Here is a 21,786-nt window from a genome sequence, read left to right as displayed (position 1 = left end):
AGAACCCCAATGAAACAACTCTAGAGGGAGAACACTTCCATAATTAGGAAAACTGTCATGTAAAATACTTCCACCGAGCCTCAACTGATACTCCCTTCAGATTTTGCTAATGTGGATCACAGCTCTTACAGTGCATTTCATTGTACAAAATTAACACCTAACCCACCTCCTGTATGTTCTTTTTCCCAGCTTCCCTCACCATGTTTAGACTGTTGCAAAGAGAAAAGTCTGTTTTCTGGTGGCCTCAAAGTAGACTCTAGTCTGTGAAATTTGTGAATTCTGTCTCTGAGAAGAATAGTATTGTCCCTCTCATCATGATTTGTGATCTCTCTGGCAAGATCCTTCTTTTGGACTACATTAGCAATCTCAGCTACAAGATCCGATTCTGCCTTTTCTGTAGGTTTATGCTTATGCATATGCACAACATCTTCCCTTTCTCCTAGCAGCTTGGAAAGGAGTGAATAGAAATCACCTGTACAGAAAAGAGAAAAGATAACAGGAAAGGAGGAAGAGAAATAATTATAACAAACTGTGTAACTTTAGAAAGCTTCAGCAAAATATACAGTAACAAAGTTATTCAAACAGTTATTGGTAAAAGTAGTAAAGAGGAACTGTTCCAGCCTCAGGAACTGAATGAGTTTCTGGTACGAAAGATAAACTCAAATTGTTATTGACTTTACATCACATACAAATTCCCACTTTTACCTGATACTCTGGCATCAAAAAATCATCACCTCTGTACAAATGTTCTTGGAAACATGGAACAAGAGAAAAACGAAAAGGGAAAGGGAAGAGAAAAAGAGAAAGGGAAAAGGAAAATAGTATGCACATTTCAGTAAAAGAATACTTATGATGGAATTATCTGGATTTTCCAGGCTACTGTAGAGTTACTATATTTTCACAAAACAAAGAGGGAAAAATTGTATAGTTTTATCAATTTTTTGCTTACAAAGACAATAATAGACCATCATAATACATTTCAAAGCATATGGTTTTGAAATCTGTCATGTATAAGAAGCTTAGGCTGTAAAAAACCAAAATTTCACATTTGCAAACAGATTCCATAGCACCCACTGTAGAAAAAAGACAAACTAGTAAAACAGAATGATCCATTAAACTTGCATTTATCAATTCAGTCTGAGTCCTGTCCCTCCTCTTAATCCAAATGATAACAGTCTTTAGCCATGATATCATCTGGCAATGCAGGGAACAGTATTTTTATCTCCATAACATTCTTAAGCATCAACAAGAATTTCAGTTAATTCCAGAATAATAGCTCAAAGCATAAAAAATGAAAACAGAATTTATTAACCAAGTATCTTGGCTTAAAATCAACTGCATCATTTGAATGGAAAGAGACATTCAGTGTGCTTTAAGAGTTAATGCAAGTAGGTATACTTCTATTGCAAGTACAATTCATTCAACTAAAAATTTGTATTATTCTATGGCAGGCTGTATAAGACATTTTCTAGAAAAGCAAAACTATAACTAATGAAGCTTTCACAAGAAACAAACAAACAAAAAAACAAAACAAAGGAAAAAACCCCCAAAAAACCATCCAGAACCAGAAATCATCACTTGCAGCCTGGGACAGAGTAAATTAAGTCTTGTAAATGAACCTAAAAGGATCTGTCATATTATTAAACAGTCCCACTTCAATGATTTTGAGTAGGATTCCATTCCTTGCCCTTGGAAATGAAATATCCCAGATGACATCTTCTGTCAGAAAATAATTACTGAAGAAACAAGGCCCATTTCAATGAAATTAACAAAGCAAATTAGAGAGAAAATCGTTAAGCTACATAACAAATATGAATTATTTGCTTCAAATGCAATTGTGAAGCTAGAGCACCCCATCATCTTAATATTGTCATTCAACGAGTCCAAGTACTGATTCAAAACAAATCCAAATATTTTAGAACTATGATATCATAGGAGTTTTGGATAGAAACCCTATTTATTCTGAGAAAGGTTTCCAATTACATTAATCAGGTTCTACAGTCTCTACTTAAAGCATCCAATAATTGGTGCTGAAGTAGAAACAGCTGGAATTTCCTTTACTTAGGAAACATTTGGTACTAAAATACTCTATATTGGCCTTTTTTTCCAACATTTGAAAAAATAAATGTGTTTCATATGTACAAATGTTTTAGTTTTATCTATGGCTAGAGACTCACAGGCCAACGACTTCCCTACAAACAATTATTTCCAACAAGAGGTCTCAGTGGTAAAAGCAGTGTTCTGCTCAACATAACTGTGAAAAATCACCCTTTAATCAGCAAGTCTAGCCTATTTTAAACTGCAGGCCTTTTAAAAGCAAGTTTAGTGATAGTTGCCCAGCTCACCCTCTCCTATTTCTGTGCCAACAGTCTAATCAACTAACTTGTAATTAGTGGTTGCAAAAGGACAGCATACTACAGTTTGTATAAAGGTTTCAGAACCCTAACTCACAGCACATATGCTCATTCTACTTGAATGAAGAAGTTTGACAGCTTCGTGCTTCAGCCAAAGGCATTGCATTCTACCTCTGCTGTGCAACCACACAAAACAGATAAAAAAGAGCTTTAGCTTACTTGTCTGATATTAGCTCCTACAAAACAAACTGGTACAACATAGGGCTCAATAGAGGACAAGAATAAAAGACAGCAAGGGAATTCAACTTAAAACCAAGGCAAGTCCAGAGAACAATTTTTAAGAAAAATAAGAAATTCTAGTAGTCTTTATAGAAGCTGTTAATCAGGGATTCAACTCCAAGTAGGTTGATCAGCACTGATTCAATAATCATAAAATATATGAGGAACCTTCAAACAGTGGAGTACAGAGTAAGCCAGTTTGAGTACATTGCTATCAGTAGCTATAAATGAGATATTTTCTAAGCTGAGCTTGTCCTGTTGGTGCTTTCATTAACTAGGGGTTCTGTAACCACAGCAGATATTTAAGAACTGTTTGAATGTATGGAAAAAGGTGTGCCTGAGAGAGTGGAAGTGTCCTGAATTGCAATCCTTTCCTCAAGTAAATGTGTTTGAGGAAATGAGTATGAAATCTCTATACCTTAAGTCTAAAAGATATCCATCTACATATCTGCCCAGTATCTCAATATTCTTGGCACAAACACAAGGCTGAAGTCTTCTGTCAATTTCTTGGCATCTTGAACAACTCAAGAGCATTTACATAGCACAGATGTGTGCGGATGTCAAAGTGAAGAATTTAAGTTTCCTGATTAATAATGTATGCAGCTGTAGCCTGAAGTCCACACATTGAATGGAGGTCCCATATTATCTGAGACCAACATTTTTCAGCTTTGCTCGTGATCTCTAGGCAGATTCCAACAAATTTGTAAGCAGTGTAATTTTAAGAAGTAGCTCAGAATTCACTACAGATTAACTAGCAAATAGCAGACTCATGTTGATTCTGATTAACAGTTGCTCTCTGCAAAGCAACATCCAGCAAACATCAAAGCACAATCTTGTGTTGCTGCTTTACAGTTGTCTTTTACCAGCTGGAACAGTTGAAAGATGTTGCTTGCCTGAAGATGCTCAGTGGGAAAGGAACAGTAGCAAGATGCAATGTGTCATCTGTTTGGTCTTATTTGAGATGAGTCAGCCTGGACTTTAGAATGCCTGGATATGACTGGACGAAGACATGGGTGAATAAACAACTTCTCTTATTGAAAAAAACGTATTCTACCAGTGCAGTGTCTGGGAAGCTGCTTGATTAGGTCACTTTCAGAGAGGATACTTACAGGCATCTCTTATTGGTAAGCTATCAGAACACTTCCCTCTGCATAAAAGATGATTGGTTATAAATACCTACAAGTTTACTCTCTTCTGGAAGAAGTGATAGCAGTTGAGACCAACATCTCCAGAATGAAACAATGCACAACCATATTCCAGTAAGTTTAAACTTCTGATGGTGGTTTTACACTAGCAAAACTCTTCTACAGAACAGCATTTTGGTAAACAGTTGTACAAACAAATAAAATCATAACATTGGCAACTTCATTGAAAAACATGAGTTGAACTTCATCTGATCTCAATACAAGGTCAGATTAGTTTAAGGTTAATAAAGCAGTTTACATATGTAATGTTTTTAGTCATGTGGTTTAGTTTTAGGCAGTCCTGTGAGGAGCAGGGAGTTGGTCTTAACGATCCTTATAGGTCTCTTCCAAATCGAGATGTTCTAGGATTCTATGTCTAAAACCAGTCCTTTTTTTTCCAGTGCTAGAGCACAAGTTCCTCAATCTGCAGTGAGCAGTCGCTGTCCGTGGTCCTTCAGCAGCACACCACTGTGCTGATGGAAGCACCAGTATCCAGTTTAGATGAAGTATCTAGCCATGGTGCTGCAGGATCAAGCTACATAGCTGGGAATTTCAGCCACGGTAAGCCTGTCCAGAGAGCCTGAATGAGTACCTGTTAAGATACATAGGTGAAACTCATTTTGCTGCATTTTAGAAAAAAAGGCAAGACACTGTGGTGGTGTCTGAGAATTTTCATCTCCAGAATCTCTATTTTTATCATAATGCCTGCACAGTGTCACTGAGACAGTTCAGATAGGCTCCCCAGCCTGTTACTGGCATTCCAGACTTTATGTTGTTCCTTCCAAACTTATGTCTTGGTCCTATCATAATAGGATCGGGAAAGAACCTTTCATAGCTAACTTTGGGCTTCCCAATTATCTCTGAATAAAATGGAGCGTATTCTGAGACTGCATGCTTCTTGTTCAGTGGGTTCAACTGGCAAAAGTGGTCAGGGATTCTGCCTTTTCCTAAGTACTGAAATCATGGTCTAAATGACATGGTCTACGACTATGTCATTTGCCTCACTTTAAAGCTCATGTAATGTCCATGTAATATTAATTTTCTTTGCCTTCTTTGGCTCCTAGATGAAGCTACCAAGGTCACTGTAACAGGCATACATAAGATAACATTGTTGGTATAAAAGAAGGGAATAAAGGCATGGAAAGACATTGCATAAGTGAATAAGGTCTAATGCCTGGACACAGTTTGACATAACGGGCCAAAACAATTTCCAAAATGTCTTCTAGTCTGCTATTATTTTTCCTGCAAATCATGATCTAATCTGTTGCTTTGATGAAAGCATTGGAAAGATTCATGAGAACCAAAAAATATTAAGTAATATTAAGATTGTTTTCTTTCTGAAGGGATTTGAGGGGCTGGAAGAAATAGATAGGAAATGAAAAGATTAAGCTACTCTAGAGATTCTTGGCCATCCTCACTGCCCTAAGTAATCTGCACTTACAGCACAGCCAAACTGACATGTCTGAAGAACCAGGAATTGCATCTGCTCTCAAGGCATTTCTAAGCAGCTTACAGAGCTAAAAAAAGGATGGAAGAAAAGGTAAAAAAAAAAAAAAGCTTCTCTTGTTTTCTATGTCTGCATGTCCCTAACAAGGGGGTTTACTACTACTGCAATGTAAATGCACTTCCTTCAGGTTTTATTCATCCTTTTTTGTTTTTTCTTAATCTGTCAAAATATTTTAATGTAGAAACGTTTTGAGAGTTCAAGCACAGTTTTTAAAATCAATGGGTTATAGGAGTTTGTAACTGGGAAATGTTAAAGCTCAGTATGAAGGAAGACAAAGAATCTTCACTGAGGATTACACTTTGTTACAGATACGTGTTCATCACCAAATCAGAACCTGAGACTCAAACCCAAAGCTGCTTGCAGATATCTAACTGCCCTATTCTTTTCTTTTCTTCCCAATCAGTAATAAGTTCATGACAAGCACCAATCATTTTGTTACAATAAAATATATTTATCAGCTACTGCTAGATGACTAGTAATAAACACAACGGTTTTACTAAACAGGACCTTACTGTACTCATTTGGATATATTACAGACATTGGTAATTCAGGCACAGGGTACACCAGTTCCACTCAAATTTCTATTTCATGCAGTACATACTTTTAAATACATTTAGACTCACAAAATGACATATGTGAGAGTATGTTTATTATGAAAAGTAGTTCTGCTATCTTCAATTTCTTTCTTTTAAGCATCATTATGCTTTATTTAAAAAAACCCGAAAGACAGAAAAATTATAAAAAAGGAAAACATTTTGCCAACAACAACAACAACAATAAATATATAATGTTGGTTTGGTTTAAATTTGGGATATGACTTCATAATTTCTCTGAACTCTTCCTGTACTAATACAGTGTACACTTTCCATTTCTTCAGACATGCTAATGATATTAAAAGTAGTTTTTGTAGTTTTCATTGATAAGTAGCCTTTATATGACAGAAAATACAAAGGAAATATCCCTCTACAGTTTTAAGAACCAGAGAACATAAACCAAGTGTCAGACGGTGAAGACTGAAACACTGAATTTAAAATTACTTCTTTCCACGCTTGTTATATTCTTTTCCTGCTTAGGTATGTGCTGAAGATGCTTTTATAGAGATTACCTTATCCTAACCAGATCAAAGACTCATCTTTTATTTACAACTTCGAGCAGGATCACTCAGTGCTGAAACAGCAAGCAAATTCTCTGAGATTCTGAATCTTCCTAATTACAATTCTTTAATGATGTGTATCGCTCTGAGTATCTTTCAGTAGCAGTTTCTTCCAAGGTTTAATTCAGTCACTTTTATCTTACTTTTGTACTCTATTTAAGGGACCTCATATTATCTCTGAGCACCAAACATGCATCCCAAGCCTGAAAACATCCGAAGATTTTCTTGTATGTCAGGCCTTAATCTAAAATAGTCTCTAATTTCATTCTATGCAACCCACACCAATACTGGAAAGTGAATCTGTCTTCTGGTTTGAGCCTCTCCTAAGAATTTTAAACTACCTACCAAACTGAGCTCCTCTGTTTTTTTACAACCAGACAAACAACAAAATTATGACAAGTTCATTTTAGAAAGTAATGTAACCTGTGCTGGCAGAAAAATACACCAAGTCTCATTGGTTGATGTTCCTTGCACAGATTTGTCATATAATATTACGAAAAAAATACACCACTTCATTGAAAGTTGCTGCTCTGCTTGAAAAACTAAGTACCTGCACACTGATTCTCTCTTCCTCTTCAACACCTATCCCACAAGACATTGTAGGCCTCCCTTCACATTCCCCCCACCCTTTTTTTTTCCTGAAGGAAGCAAAAGAGAGATGAGGCAGAAAGAGGAGGAGCTATACCTTGTTCTTGCACTTAAATCAATTGGAAATTTCTATCCCAGATACAAAAAAACCTCATTCAGTACAGTTTTATTGTATGAGCTTTTCACAGAAATGCCCAACTGAACAACTCAGAGCAGACATTTTAGTTTCCCAGCTCAGTAACTTCTGAATGCTGGACTCAAACTATAATATTATTTTAAATGTATGAGGCTTAACAGGATTTCAGTTAAAACACTTAGCATGAGTCTATCTGAGACATTCCAAAATAGAGATCTTAAGTTCACTTACATTGAACTTTCCCATTTGAACTCCTGGAATAACTTGTTCTCATGGCAATCATGAAATAATGAGGGATAAGGGAAAAAACCCCACTACACTGGCAGTACAACTGACTAATCCTGAGAGCAAAAGAACTGCTATTTTGACTCTCACTTCAGATTTCATCATCAGAGGCAAAAAATATGTAACTATTTTGGTACTAACTCCTCAGTTCCCTAAGTCAGAGAGAAGTAAAAATGGACTTTTGTAACTGTCACAATAAACATAATACCAGAAGTAAAATGAAAATTCTCTTTTTTCTCCCATATATGTGTAAGTAGTGTATACAGGCCTACACACACTCTTCCAAAACAAACCCAAAATCTAATTTTTGGTTTATATGCTGCTAGCAAATTTTTAGCTCAAGCCAACCTCAAATTTTCCTTTAAAACATTAGAACACAATTATACTTATTTTACCAGGAAAAAAATTTGCCCCTTCTGCTTCAAAAAGTTTATGATTACATCTAATGAGATTCCATATTGTGAGCCAGCCAACAAACTAAGTACTGGACATCTGATTAACCATCGCCTGTCTATTTCTTCCTTGTTTTAAAGAATCTACTCTTCCTATTATGTTTTTAATGTTTATATGCACAGCTTTCAGGTACACCAGCAGTGAAATTTCTCAGTAGTAAAGGCTGCTTCACTGCTTGCACACCAAAACAAACCAGAACTCCATTATACTATATTATGCCACAGCTTACAGCCAGGAAAGTGATGAACAAAAAACCACCACAGCACTGCTGTCTCTATTGAGTACAATTAAATCAAACTTCTACTGATGAACAAAAAATAAACATTCATAGTATTTGTTTTACTATGGACCTTGTGCTTTGGCAGGAACAGTAAACTCTCCAATATGTGCAAATGTTTAAATTAGTTGCATTTCCTACAATAATTCACTTCCTATGAACAGTTTACCTTCACCATACAATGATGCTGCTGTTTCAGAAACAATATAATGAGGTCACTTTCATGAAGGTAAGTTCAGTTAAATTTTAACATGACAGGGATTTAGCTTTATCTTGATGTGGAGTGGTGCTTTGCTTTGTGATGTTTACTGCCTATTTCAATATATTTGCATTGCTTGTTAATGTGCTTCTGATGAGTGAAGATAATGAAATCGAAAATTTAATGTAAAAGCCATGATAATATCTGGAGGTACCAATATAATAAACTACTTGTGTGGCAGGAGGTACCACTAAACCTATGCCCAGGCAAACATGTGATACACATAGTATTAGCAGGCAGATACATGGCAGGATTTTTTGTTTTCCCTTTTTGAGGCAAATGCCTAGATTTAAGAATACTAACATAAAAATTGTCTCTTTGAGGACACCTCTAACCCCCAGATTTGTAAGTACCTCCATGGCAGCATAATTTAACAACTATTTCAGTTTTAGTGAAGTAACAGTGTTTACTTTGGTTACCTGAAACTAAGAAGGGAAACATAAGTTGCTACAACATAGTGAATCATAGAGGAAAGAAACACATGCAAGATAAAACACAGAATTATGGAAAAATTGTTGAAGTGCTTTCTTCAGAGCAAATCAAAAGCGGAATTTACTGAGCAACAGCTCAGCAGCAACGGAACTAATCAAAGCCTCAGTTTTAGTAGCTCTGTGTTTTGTAGATAAGGTTATCACACACAGTATGTCACGCCAGACCATAAATGGAAAGACTTACGTCCTTTACCTCAGTGAAAGTTTGAATTTGTATAATGACCTTAGCCTCAGTGGCTAAGGTATTTTCTTCTGTGAAGCTTAGGAGGTCTCCCCTCGGTCCCTCCAACCTATAGAATTTTCTTGTCATTAAGGCCTTGTTCAAATTTGGTTGATATTGGCTGACTCACTAAATTTACTTGAGGAGATGGACAAATTGGCAGCACAACTGCATAAAACTGATTGCCCCACAAAACTGACTCCAATTGCTATGTAATTTTTATAGCATTTTAGCAGACTGTTTTCAGCTCCTGGTTTTCCCAGTTTATCTTATCAGGTGCTCATGTGCTTGCAGAACCAAAACACGCTTTTTAAACCAGCCACCCAACTTTCCCTCTTTGGAGACAAAACCAAAATCAAACCTGATCTGATTTTTCATTTTGCTTTTTTTTTCTTTTTGCTTTCTCGGACATAATTCAACTGAAGTCAGAGTTGTATCAATATAAAATTGAAGATAGGCTCCTGTAAACGATGGAAGAATTTACCTTAAGCTGACAATTAAGAATATGAAATGAAATTCTCTCACAGCAACTCTTGTGTTTTGGTATGTCATATCATGAACCCAACTGATTTCAAATGGACAAAACAATGCACTGTGTTTCCATAGAAACATGTTAGATGAGGATATATACTAAACAGTGGTCTCAGCAAACCAAACTGCATTGCAGAACCATGCCTTTGAAATACATTTCAAAGACAAATGAAAAAGATTTTAAAAGCAGGACCTTGTTTCAACATTTTTTTTCAAATACTAATGAATTCAACAAAACACACAGATAACCAGAACTTTGACCAAATGTCGATGCACTTATTAGTAACATAAGGGTGAAGCAGCTTGTCAGCATAATTCTTGATGTAAATTTGGAAAAAAAATAGCTCATTCTGCTCTGAAACATGCTTAAGGAGTTTGAATTGTTTTTCTTTCTTAAAAAACACATCTTGAATTGACTAAGACAAATTTAGGGTATGTCATTGCAAATATTGTCCCTAGGTGTTCACCTGACCTTGAGTCAAGATGATTTTACACTCTAGAAGCTACTTTTTATGTAACTGTAACCTAATTGAGTTAACTCTGCAAAGTGGCAGAGTACATATAAAATCTAACCCCTTTGTGAGACATTACCGAAAATTCTAAACACTTTGCTCTCAATCTTTGCTTTCCTTAAAGGCAAAAGGAAATTTGCCTTTATTTAGTCTTTGAACTTCAACACTGTTCAATGAAAAGGGTATGAAACTGTAGCTGATGAGACGTCTTCTTAGTGCCAAGAAAAATCTTGACACTAAAGCAGTATTTATCTAATAGCATATGACTCAAAAGAACTTTAAAGTACAGTCTTAATGTATCTCCGAAACATAAATAATATTCAGAGTATTTCTGAAAGGTTTATAACAGTCCTGGATTTTTTTCTGCAACTAAGTACTACACACATTTCTGCATGAGTCGGTAGGCATATATGCACATATACACAAATACAACAAAAAATAATTCAGTATTAAACATTAGCTGTACTCAACCCACTGCATGTACAATAATGAAGCATAAGAACATTTTCCCCTGTTACATATGTAGTAATACAAAGTGAGAAATCACTGAAGAGCTAAGAGCAGAGCATTACTTATAGAATATATGCACGCACACATAAATTTTAACCTTTGTTAGAAAATTAAACAAAGAACAGGAAAACCTAATGAGATTAAAATGCACTCATAAATTTTACTTGCAAGGTTAGAGATCAGCGGTAGACTATTCTTTTTTTATTATTATTTATATAGCATTAAACCATATTAGCTTCACAGAACATTGCAAATTGTATCAATTAAAGAGAAATAAATTAAAAAATTTATAACTCATTAGCAATCAGGATATAACTTATCAGTATTTTACATTAGTGAGTCCTTTACTTGACATAGAAATAAACAGGTACCTACCCTGATCCAAAATCTCTTTCTCTTCTTTTTTTGCCTGCTGCAGCAAAGAACTTCTATCACCATCCTTGGTTTCTGAAAAATAGGTTTAGGATATGATGTTATCCTCTGCATGTGAAGGGAATTGAGTATCTCCCTACTGGGGAAAAAATGCCCCTCTATAATGAACATTTCGTATTTTTATCTATCCATAGTAGTTGTACCAAACAATGCAGCAGTAAAAGAACTGGAATAAAAAGTTAAGATTTGTACTTCAAGCATAGAAACAGAAATAAACACAGAAATAAAAGATGTGCACAGAAATAAACAAGCACATACCCTGATCCAAAATCTCTTCCTCTTCTTTTTTGGCCTGCTGCAGCAAGGAACTTGTATCACTATCCTTGGTTTCTGAAAAAGGGGTTTTAGGATATGATGTTAACCTCTGCATGTGAAGGCAATTGAGCACCTCCCTACTGGGGAAAAAAATGCCCTTCTGAAATGAACATATCCATTCAAAGTTTACCAAACAATGCAGCAGTAAGATTACTTCTGTATAATACTGTTGCTGCAGCTTATATGACTACTAATGTTCAATGTAAACATCCAATTCCTTCCATAAGGCAGTGGGATCCAAAAACTATGGAAATGTTACGATTCGGTTTTGTAGGAAATAGGCAAACATTAAAAAATTGTTAATATAAAGTTTAGCACAGAAAAAGAGGCCAATCTTTAGGGTACACAGCTTATACAGCTATAAAAATGTTGGAAGCTGGAAGTCAACATTAGGAAGAAATGGACAAAAGACTATGGCACACATTTCCACCAAAATGAACAGTGGAGTCCCATAATGGTTTATTAGTTACCAATTTGAATTTTATGCAGAATTACATTACCTCTTTATGAGAATTTTGCATATCAAAACAACACAGGGAAACACATCAGTGAGCATAAGACAACTTGAATAAAATGGATTACAAGTATTTCTGACCTTCATGATGCCCATGTGTCATCTTCAGCATGTCAGACTTGATTGGAACAGGAATATTTGCCTCCTGTGGAATATTTCTGAACATCTCAGGGTTTGCATTCTGAGTGCAGGTCATATATGAGACAGCATGCTTGGCTTCCATATAGTACATAATGTAAAAATTACACATTTCATCATTGGCTGTACCCCTACACAACACAGAAAAGATGTGACACTTAAAAAAAGGACCTGAATATAGCTGCTATTTAATTCATCCTACTTGTTTATTAGAATATTAAAACGTAGCAATGAAACATTTAGATGTCCCACACTAAAAAATGTAATACCTTCACTACAGCGAATACCAAAAGTTTCTTTTGGTTTATACTGAAGAATACACGCTCCCCATGTACCTCAGAAATTCCTAACAATTTTGTTTTGATTCTACAGAAAATTGCGTCCCCTATTTAAACTGCTCTTCCTTCTCATTTCCCCAGTATATTCCACATAGTCCACACTGTGTGATTAACTATGCAAACGTTCTGATGAAATATGACAGAACTGCATCATTCATTACATCACTATTCATACACTTCTCTGTCAATCTTGGGCAAATGTAATTTGAAATTGTTGCAAATAACATCTATGTTTGATTTCAGTGGTTATCTTCTATGACAAATCTTCCCCCTGCCCCCATGTTCAAATGTATCTGTTTATTGTCCAATCACGCTGGTTCTAAAGCAGCAAAACTTAATTTCATTACATATTAAAACACCATAAGTATCTCTTAAAGAGAATATAGCACTGTCATCTTGAGAATAACTTGTTCATAAGCTTCTGTAACAAAAACATGACTGCAAGGGGAATGATTAAACACTAGCAAAACACAGTTCTTCTTAAATGTTGTGCATGTATTTGAAACAGAAGAGGTTCTTCTGTACTGATACATAATCCTGTCTTCAGTAGAAAAAACAGCTGGTGCAAGGAAGATTTTTTCTGAAAAAAAATTACTTTGTGAAGCAGACCATACAGGGCCTTTTTACAACTGTGATCTGTTCCTGTTTTTATCTCTACCGTATGAGGCGACACCTTTTATTTAGAGTTAGAATCCTGACAATGGAATAAACTGGGACTTTTAAAGAAAAGTTCCCAAAACACAGGGGTTTACATTGAGATTTTTTAATTAACTTTCACAATTAACCAGTGAGCCACACTCATAAAAGAGATACAGGGGTGGCCTATTAGCTGTTTGCAAAAGACGTCAGTGCTGACTTTTCCAGCAGCATCCTGCAGCATTCATTTATTCACCATAGCAACAATAATGACACAAGCCAGAGGGGAGACAGGGGGAACAGAGGAGAAGAGACTCTTTCAAAAGGGGAGTTGGTATTTTTCCATGCATTGAAAGTTTAGCATTCCTTGGAGGCCACAGAAATGAGGCTCTGACTGGGCAAGCTCTGCTTAAGCTCTTAGAAAGCATTAACTTCACTGCTGGACCTCCAGTGTCTGTCACTGTAATTGCTTCATCTTCGAAACTCCAGTAGAAAAGGGGATGTGGAAACCACATGAAACCTGGTTCACCTGACACGTGTTACTGTGTCTAAGCGTTTGTGCTGGTTTAATTCCAGGTGGCAACTAAGTACCACACAGGCCCTCACTCCCCCCAGTCCTGCCCACCTCAGAGTGGGATGAAGTAAAACTTGTAGTACAGTATAATAATACTAAGTAATAATAAATAAATAACACTGAATAATAGTAATACTAAAACTACTAATAATAGTAATATCATGGCCAGTCTTCGCAAACGAAGATTTGGGAAAGGTCATTCCCCTTCCAGCCTGCGCAGTGGATTTTTTAGGTGAGACACAGTGTGCGCTGAACTGAGCCCACCCTTTAATCCTGAGGTTCATCTGCCGGGGCCGAGCGAGCTCGGACGGTGGCAGCGAGGTCCTCAGGACGTGGGTTTGTTTAGAGTGCCTTTCTCTAGATGAGGACCTTACAGGCTGACGAGCTCCATCTGCCCGGGGGAGTTTCCCTGACCGGGAATCGAACCCGGGCCGCAGCGGTGAGAGTGCTGCATCCTAACCACTAGACCACCAGGGGGCCTCAATAATAGTAATAAATAATATGTTATTTATACTATATATTTATATGTGATATAACAATTATATACACATAATAAAAATAATAAAATACTAATTATAATAATAACGATAACTGTAATGAAAAGGACAGAGACTTTTCCTATTGAAAGTATACTAGTACATTGAAAGAAAATATCCTAATTGTCCTAAGACTGCTTCTTAAACTGTAAGGATTATTCAGCAAACAGGAACTACTTTTGTAGGTTCCAGAAATGCGACAGAAACTTTTTGAACTTGCGAATAAAAGATCAACAATTAAATTGAGGTTTTAGATATGTTTTTAGTGTGACAACCTTTGTAAAAACCTCTTCTCAACTAATTTTACCTCAGCTGTTACTCATCAGTATTTTAACTATTCACTGCAAAGCCATAAATCCATGTTGAATCCTTAACCCTCTACTGAGATACAATCTTAGGGTGCTCGGTGCATTAAAATTTCTTTCCTTGGGATGCTGTAGCACATTCTCCCAGAGTGGAGAGATTTCTGCAGGGTATCTTCATATCTCTACACATGCAATAAATTACAGTTTAAAGAGCCAGAGACAGTTAAGAGAATATTAATATTACATCGATTTTTAAAGCTGTATTTGTCAACTTGATCTTATAGGGCTGTGTCTGCCACAGCTGAATAGCACCACTGACTAACACCGTTCAGATTTTCCTTTTTAACATTATTATTAATTTCTGGTTTGATTGTTCTTCATAAAAGCCTGTACATTTTTATATTGAAAAAAGGTAACTGGTGTATTGGTCCAAATTTTTAAGGTTAGATTCTACAACAGGTCAAACTATCAAAATTTTATAAGCTTCTATAAACTTTCTTTCCAGAATAATGCAGAGAAATTGGGAAGTTTTTATTATTTCACTATAAACAGTCAATAATGTCACCTTATTAAAAATGTACTTTCTGGAATTGATATTCTCTATCCTTCTCTAAGTGCAGATCAGCCCAACACCTGAGTAAGGTGTTTGGCAGCAAAGCTTCACTGGAGAAATGTTCTGAACACTTCAGCAAAGTGAATATTCACGTAAGTAAAGCCAGTGAACATTGTGTAGAGTTAAATCTTGAATAGACTAGAAACAAAACAGAACATTCTGGCAGAAAACGTGTCTTAGAATTACCTTGGAAGAAGACATGAAACAAACACATTTCTTCATAGAACCAGTATCCTGGAAAAACACAGTGAGGAAATGGAGCAAACAGACAAAATTTACCCTATATGTGTCTCTGTAGTTCTGCCTTCCCCACTGAACACACATCTGGCTGCCAGGATATCATCATAGCTCACATCTACTGGATGTTCTACTGGGTAGAAAGCCTGAAAGACAGGATGATTCACCATAATCAGTGGAAGTGTTTCATATCATTTACATCAATATGCACTGATGAGAATGACAGTGATACCCATGTGAAATGGTTTTTGCATCATAATCTAATTGTGATAATAATACTTAGCAACATTCACTCCCAGTGGCACCACAACATGTACCAGTGGAAACAGCAGGATGCAGATCCGTGGGCACACGATTTCCAATTCAGCTTCTCAGTTTTGAATAAAGATAATTAAAATTTACAGTTAGAATTACAAAAAACAACCAACCTGTGGTAGTTGCGGACTCTGTCTACCAATCAATGTCCATTGACCGTTTCTCACTCTGTATCCACTCACTACTTTACCTGTAAGATACAGGTGAACCAGAGACATAAACACGTTGCAGTGTCAGCATTTTTCTGTTACGTATTTGATACTCCTATGTTGAAAAAAAACCTCTTACCTAGTCTGTGTGTATGAACTCTGTAGGCAAAAAGATGCATTGGAAATCTTTTGTAATGGCAGGCAATGTCTGCATCAACCACTGTTAAAATAGGACAGCAATAAACAATGACAAACACATTATTTATCAAACAGATAAAAGTTAATTACTGTACTCATTCAGTATGGTTTACAAAAAGTATACCTACACTGGACAACAGACAACTTCAAAAGATAATAGATAACATCTTATATTTCTGTAGTGTCTATCTCAAGAAATCTGCAAATAAAACCCAATAAAATATAATAAAGGTCAGTTGAAAATTACTTTCTGTGACGTACATACAAAATTGGGCTGAAAGCCAGAAGTACTTTTTCCAGTGTACGCTACCGATATTTAACCAAATAAAGTAATACATTTGCTTACAGACTATGTTGAGGGACACTCAAAATAAACATGTAAACTTTCAGGAGAAAACTAAAATAAACTGATATAATTCTAAACTAGTGAAATTTACAAGGAAAGCTTGATTTTAAAGGCCCAGACTTAGAGGTCTAGGGTTAGACACAGACTTTGGTAGGGAAGTGCTGTACAGTGTTTGAAGACTAGTAGTTGTGTTAGCTACAGTACATATTGCTACTACTAAGGAAGAGCCTACAGAAAAATCCCTTTGCCGATGCCTCTCTGAGAGGTGGCTGCATGTTTCCTGTTCTAACAAACCTCATGCTCTACTTAAAAACTGTAAATATGATTGAACGTGAGAAGGTAGCTATCAACAGGGACAGAACTGTTTGCCTGTCCCTTTGACCAAAGATTCTGGAGGGTGTTTGGGTATTAATTTGATATGTTTTCATATTAAAGGGCAAAATATGTGAAGTTTCAATTCAGATTTAAAAATGTTTCAAGTTTCTGAGTTCACTAAACAGTTGGAGTCAGCTGAGCATTTGATCACCTCAATCCTATTTAGGCAGCTAACTGTAAATGGGACAAATGGTGTTCTCAGCTATCTAATTTAAAATCGTGGTATAACAGAGGAAAATGTAAAGTCAGTGTTCAACTTCCTTAAAACGGAACGTTGCACGGTAGCCTGAAGAAGGGATACTGTGACTATCCAAGCTAAGTTTCAGATAAAATCCACTGAGTAGGATTCTGAATCGAAACTGTTAGGAAACTTTCTTTTACAATGTTTTTTCAGCATTTTGACCTTTTAACCGACCAGCAACATAGGAATAAAATTCTTAAACAGCAACTCCTTACTGGTAGAAATTCATTCATTAAAACTGAACTCTTAGTAGAATCACAAGTATCATGGATAACAAATACAGATGAAGAAGAGTCTAAAATATTCTATGGCTTTCTAGGAGGAAAAGAAGGAAAATAGGTAGAGACTTTTTTGTAAAAATATTAAGATGAAAGTAAATCAAAGAAATACTCTTAGGAACCCTAGAATCTTCAAAGTTGCACAGATCATTATTGTTTTGTACAACACTGTGTTTCTACAGCATTGATTGCTTTTACTGATGTAGTCATCAGGAAATATGATACAATCTTCAACATAATTATTTTTTCATAATTTGCTTAATTAAGTAACAAATAATTTGTCCATCTAGAATTCAAGAAGTCTCTTCTTGAATTTTCTTCTTCAAAAACTAATAAAAATAAATCAGATGTTGAAATTATATAATCCCTTTGTAGAACAATGACTCACCTTTCTCGCCTGGTGGTATGACAGTGTTCACAGACATCATTAGATACATTCCAGCAATCAAAGGCTGCCTGCAATTCAAAACCCAAGCTCTGGTAAACAAGTGCTCTGCAAGTGACACGATATGCAATACCATTTAACACCACTAATGTCTAAATGTTGAATTACATCTGAAACAGGTCTGCTAAGAAAGAAGCTGTTATACAGCACCTCCTCCTCCCTCCTTTTTTTCATACAGTGCTACAATTCTTAAAGCATTTTTTGCAAAGTATGTGAAATAGGACAAAACTATCATCTACATAATTGCTGTTCTTGTCCCAGATTTCTAAATATGATGCTCTTAAACTGGATTAGCTCAGTACTGATAGCACCACTTGACTGTCAAGTTTCTTAGCAGAAATTACATCTTTTGCCAACAGATATCACATAACTTCAAAATTCTTAATATTGTGAAGTATGTATTTTTTTTATTTCACGTGTTTTCAAAGGAATCCATACCTTCTATTCTGATGAAAAAAATAATAGGTATTTTTAAAGATACTCACTTTTGATGTGTCAGATGTAAAGTTACACCAGAGCAGTCCTTGTGTTTATCTGTACAAATCATGAAACGGTTTAATAATTAGCAACTGAAGCCCTGCAAATTATTACATATTAATAAGATTCTTTCACTGTGTAAAAAATATCAGAACAAGTTTTAATCTTATTGTTTGCAGTCAAACCTTCTTACTATGTAAACATTACTCAAATTGCACAAACCTGAACATCACAATACTGAATTTGTAGCAAAATCCTAATACAGAGCAAAACTGCAGTGGATGAAAAACTGACTGCTTTTATGACAGTAGTAATTCTGGATCGTCATGAACTAGCATCTGAGAGATGAAACAGCATCGTGTTTACAACAGCAGAAAAAGTTGTTTAGCTTCAAACAAAACTGTATTTTGATAACAGTTAGAAAAATGAAAGATTTGTAAAAAGTGATGATATTAGTCATTAATACTGCAACTGCCAGAAATCCTTGTAATAAAGACAAGAGGTGAATTTAAGATACTAATACAGAAAGTGATTCTGTTTTTCACTGGATATCCCAGAAGGTGAGTAAAAATAGCTATTTTATTTGTTAATGTACTGTATCTTCATTATCTTATATGTTTGATGTTTTAATATAAAGATAAAATTGTCTGTGTAGTTACTCAGTTTTAGTTGCTGATCTAGGAGTTCAATCTTTGTTCTTTTTTAAGGAAGTTTATTTTTCTTATGTGTATAACAATAACAGCTGTAGTTAGAAGATGGGTCTAATTCCAAAAGAAGTAAATAGAAAATTCTTAAAAAATATCCTCTAACAGTATATGCTTCAGATGAGAAAGAGAACAGAGTAGCTTTGGATCTGCTGACAAGTGGTTACTTCAGAGAGTTTTTCCTCCCACCAATAGCTAGATTCCAAACTGAAAAAAGTAGTGCATTTGAACAGAAGCAAGGATAATGATCAGATTGGGACAAAATAGGGAGACTTTACTGATTAAAAAGTATCAGTTTAGTTTTTCAAACATTAGTTATTTCAGTCACATGCCATCTCACTACTACGAGCTCTGTTTTTTACTCACCACTGATACTAGAATTTATTAGAATTTGTTTTCCATATGTTCACAATGCAAGTGTACAAATTAATACATGTGTTACGCATGTGAATTAGTTGCTAACACAATTTCACTAGGCTCATCATTATGGCATTTGCAAATTCTCAGCTACTTGACCTCTGTGCATCCCACAAACACTTTTGGATTTAAAAATCTGAATCAGTAAACCTTTGAAAATAACAATAAAAAGGGAGTCTTCACTATCCACAGAAAAGCAAAGCTACAACAGTAGCTCTTTCATCAAGATCTCCTACTACTTTAGTTGTATTGAATAGGTGTCATGCAAGAATATGCACGAGTTTTCAATCACAGATAATAAATGTTTCTTTCAAATTGCCAAATTAAGAATCCAAAAGCACCAGAAAGACTAAGCTATTAGGACAGAAGCAGGGGAATGGCTGGAAAACATTCAAGAGAAAGAGAAATTAAATTCTTTGTCAGTGGTTTTAGAAAAAGTTCAAGATACGTGTTTACTGTTCATCCTCTACTCTTCACTGTAGGAAGCTTCACTTACAGTTTCAATACCTCTATGGTTGCTACAAAGTTCTTTGTGAAGTCTCTTTTGCCCCACCCTCCTCGTTTCAAACTAAATTTTTTGACTAAACTTTTGGCTATTCACGTAATACAGGTGATGCTGCAGAACTCAGTTTTCATAAGTTTAACATTATTAGAAAGTCTGTACTATATCGATTTCAATGAAAATTGGAAAATGCTTGCTTCCTCTCAAACATTATCATTTGAAGTAATAAAATTAGAAGAATTAAAATGCAATCAGTAGTTTTGCGTCTCTCAGTTTCGGAATTTTAGTTGAAAACATCACCATCTGGTCTTTTGAAGATTGCTGCAAAAACTATCCCAAGAAAATAAAACCAAACCTGTCATGTGCCAAATATGAGTCATGTTTGAAAAATTTAACCTTTACTATGTCATAGTACCTCTTTTAAAAATAGCACAGCAGGAAGAAAGAAAGAACTCCAATATACTTAAGTTTGGCAATATTAAGGTATTTTAACACTATTTACATTTTCAGACTATGAAAAAGATTTTATTCAGTATTTTCATCTAATTGGAGAAATTTCAAAATGAAGTGAAGATAGTGGTAAAGTTGTGGTTGTTACTATAAAAGGTAACCATCTAAATCAGTATCAGGAGAAACACAAATCAACTTGTGGCACAAGTATTTGATCTACAGTGCTGTTTTAAGAGTAAAATAACAGATGGACACTTTGGTCTAGAGTTTTAGGGAATTCCTACAGCAATTTATTATTTTGTTTGTAGTTATATTTAGCCATAACTTGGCTAAACATTTTTCTAACAACTACAGAATGGAAATGATGTTTTCTTGATTCTCCTTCCCTACAGCTTTGAAATACTCAAAGCTCTGAACCCTCCACCCAAGAATGCTGACTACAGTGGGGTCATGTCAGTTCTCAGGGCTAATTCTTTTCAAGCTTCACTGTCTGACCTAAGCAAAAATACGCTTAAACAATGCACAAACCAAACAAAATCTAGCATCTCTTTTGCGATCTGTCAGTCCAGCCTAACTCCTTTGATTTCTTTGTTTCAGATATTCAGTACACATGCACTGCTCTGGGACAAAGAAGTTACTAGTTACTATTTGCCATATGGCAAAGACTGGAAAATGCATTTTTATATAACTCAGAAACAGGTTCAAATGAAAGCAAACCATCCATGCAGAATTTCCAACTCAAATGAAACCAGAAGTTGTGCTTATGATTGCCTTGTGTAGTGTCCAATTATAACACATATTATATATTCCCAGCTTTTATTTACCTAAGTCAAACAAAATAAGACTGTGAAGGAGCAAGATTCAGGATGGGAACAGTTCCAGGCATGGAGGAAGATATACAGTGATTGTCAGGACTTTATTATACGGACTTTACAGTTTTTGTATGTTGCCCCGGGCGTGCCCAGGCATGCCTGCTTCCCTGCTCCATTTCCTTCCCCGGCTCCTCCCACATTCCTCTCAATTTGCCTGTGTCCCTATCCCAATTTGTTCCCCCATTTGTCTGTCTCATGCTCCACCTCATGTTCTGGCCCTTTCCCCGCCTGAACTGATAAAAATCCTGTGCACACCTCAATAAAGGATTCCATCTACACCTCTACTTTGTCTCTGAACCCATCCATGCTGTGTCACGGCCCCATCCCCCCTCCGACCATGGCAATCGACGGTGCATGTTAAAACGGCTTCAGATTTTAAATATATCCTTTTAAAAAACTGTACATGACAACATTGTAATGGTCACTCCAAGTTTAACTGCCAATAAATGTTTAAATTAGTTAAAAAGAATCACCTATGCTACTCCTGTTTATAATATTTTCTAGGAGAAATATCTCAAATACTAGAAATACTCAAGTTTGTCAAATGAAATACTCATATGTGAAGTGAAGGCAAATTATCCTGAAGAGAAACACTCTCATTCTGTAAGCCGATTTTGACAGGACTTGCAACACGAGTCTG

The 21,786-nt window shown here is 35.7% G+C and overlaps 1 protein-coding gene across 6 annotated transcripts in view; it reads right to left on the bottom strand.

Moving 5' to 3' along the window:
* PAM (peptidylglycine alpha-amidating monooxygenase) overlaps nt 1–21,786 on the bottom strand; it is a 95,503-nt gene that overhangs the window by 23,472 nt on the left and 50,245 nt on the right. For 3 of the 6 annotated variants that reach the window (XM_018072852.2, XM_018072854.2, XM_018072853.2), the window contains exons 8-16: nt 18,210–18,258; nt 17,668–17,735; nt 15,981–16,061; nt 15,806–15,882; nt 15,420–15,523; nt 12,082–12,269; nt 11,430–11,501; nt 11,115–11,186; nt 167–472 (exon numbers count right to left, since the gene is read on the bottom strand). In XM_018072852.2, coding sequence (XP_017928341.1) covers nt 167–472; nt 11,115–11,186; nt 11,430–11,501; nt 12,082–12,269; nt 15,420–15,523; nt 15,806–15,882; nt 15,981–16,061; nt 17,668–17,735; nt 18,210–18,258 — 1,017 coding nt within the window. The remainder of the gene's footprint in view (nt 1–166; nt 473–11,114; nt 11,187–11,429; nt 11,502–12,081; nt 12,270–15,419; nt 15,524–15,805; nt 15,883–15,980; nt 16,062–17,667; nt 17,736–18,209; nt 18,259–21,786) is intronic. The other 3 variants (XM_018072855.2, XM_018072856.2, XM_018072857.2) reach the window with 2 other exon arrangements.

The sequence above is a fragment of the Manacus vitellinus genome, unplaced genomic scaffold, assembly GCF_001715985.3.
Source record: "Manacus vitellinus isolate BGI_N305 unplaced genomic scaffold, ASM171598v3 scaffold_23_pilon, whole genome shotgun sequence".
Taxonomy (NCBI): domain Eukaryota; kingdom Metazoa; phylum Chordata; class Aves; order Passeriformes; family Pipridae; genus Manacus; species Manacus vitellinus.
Note: the sequence above shows the minus strand (reverse complement) of the source record. Positions and strands in the feature narration are given on the sequence as shown.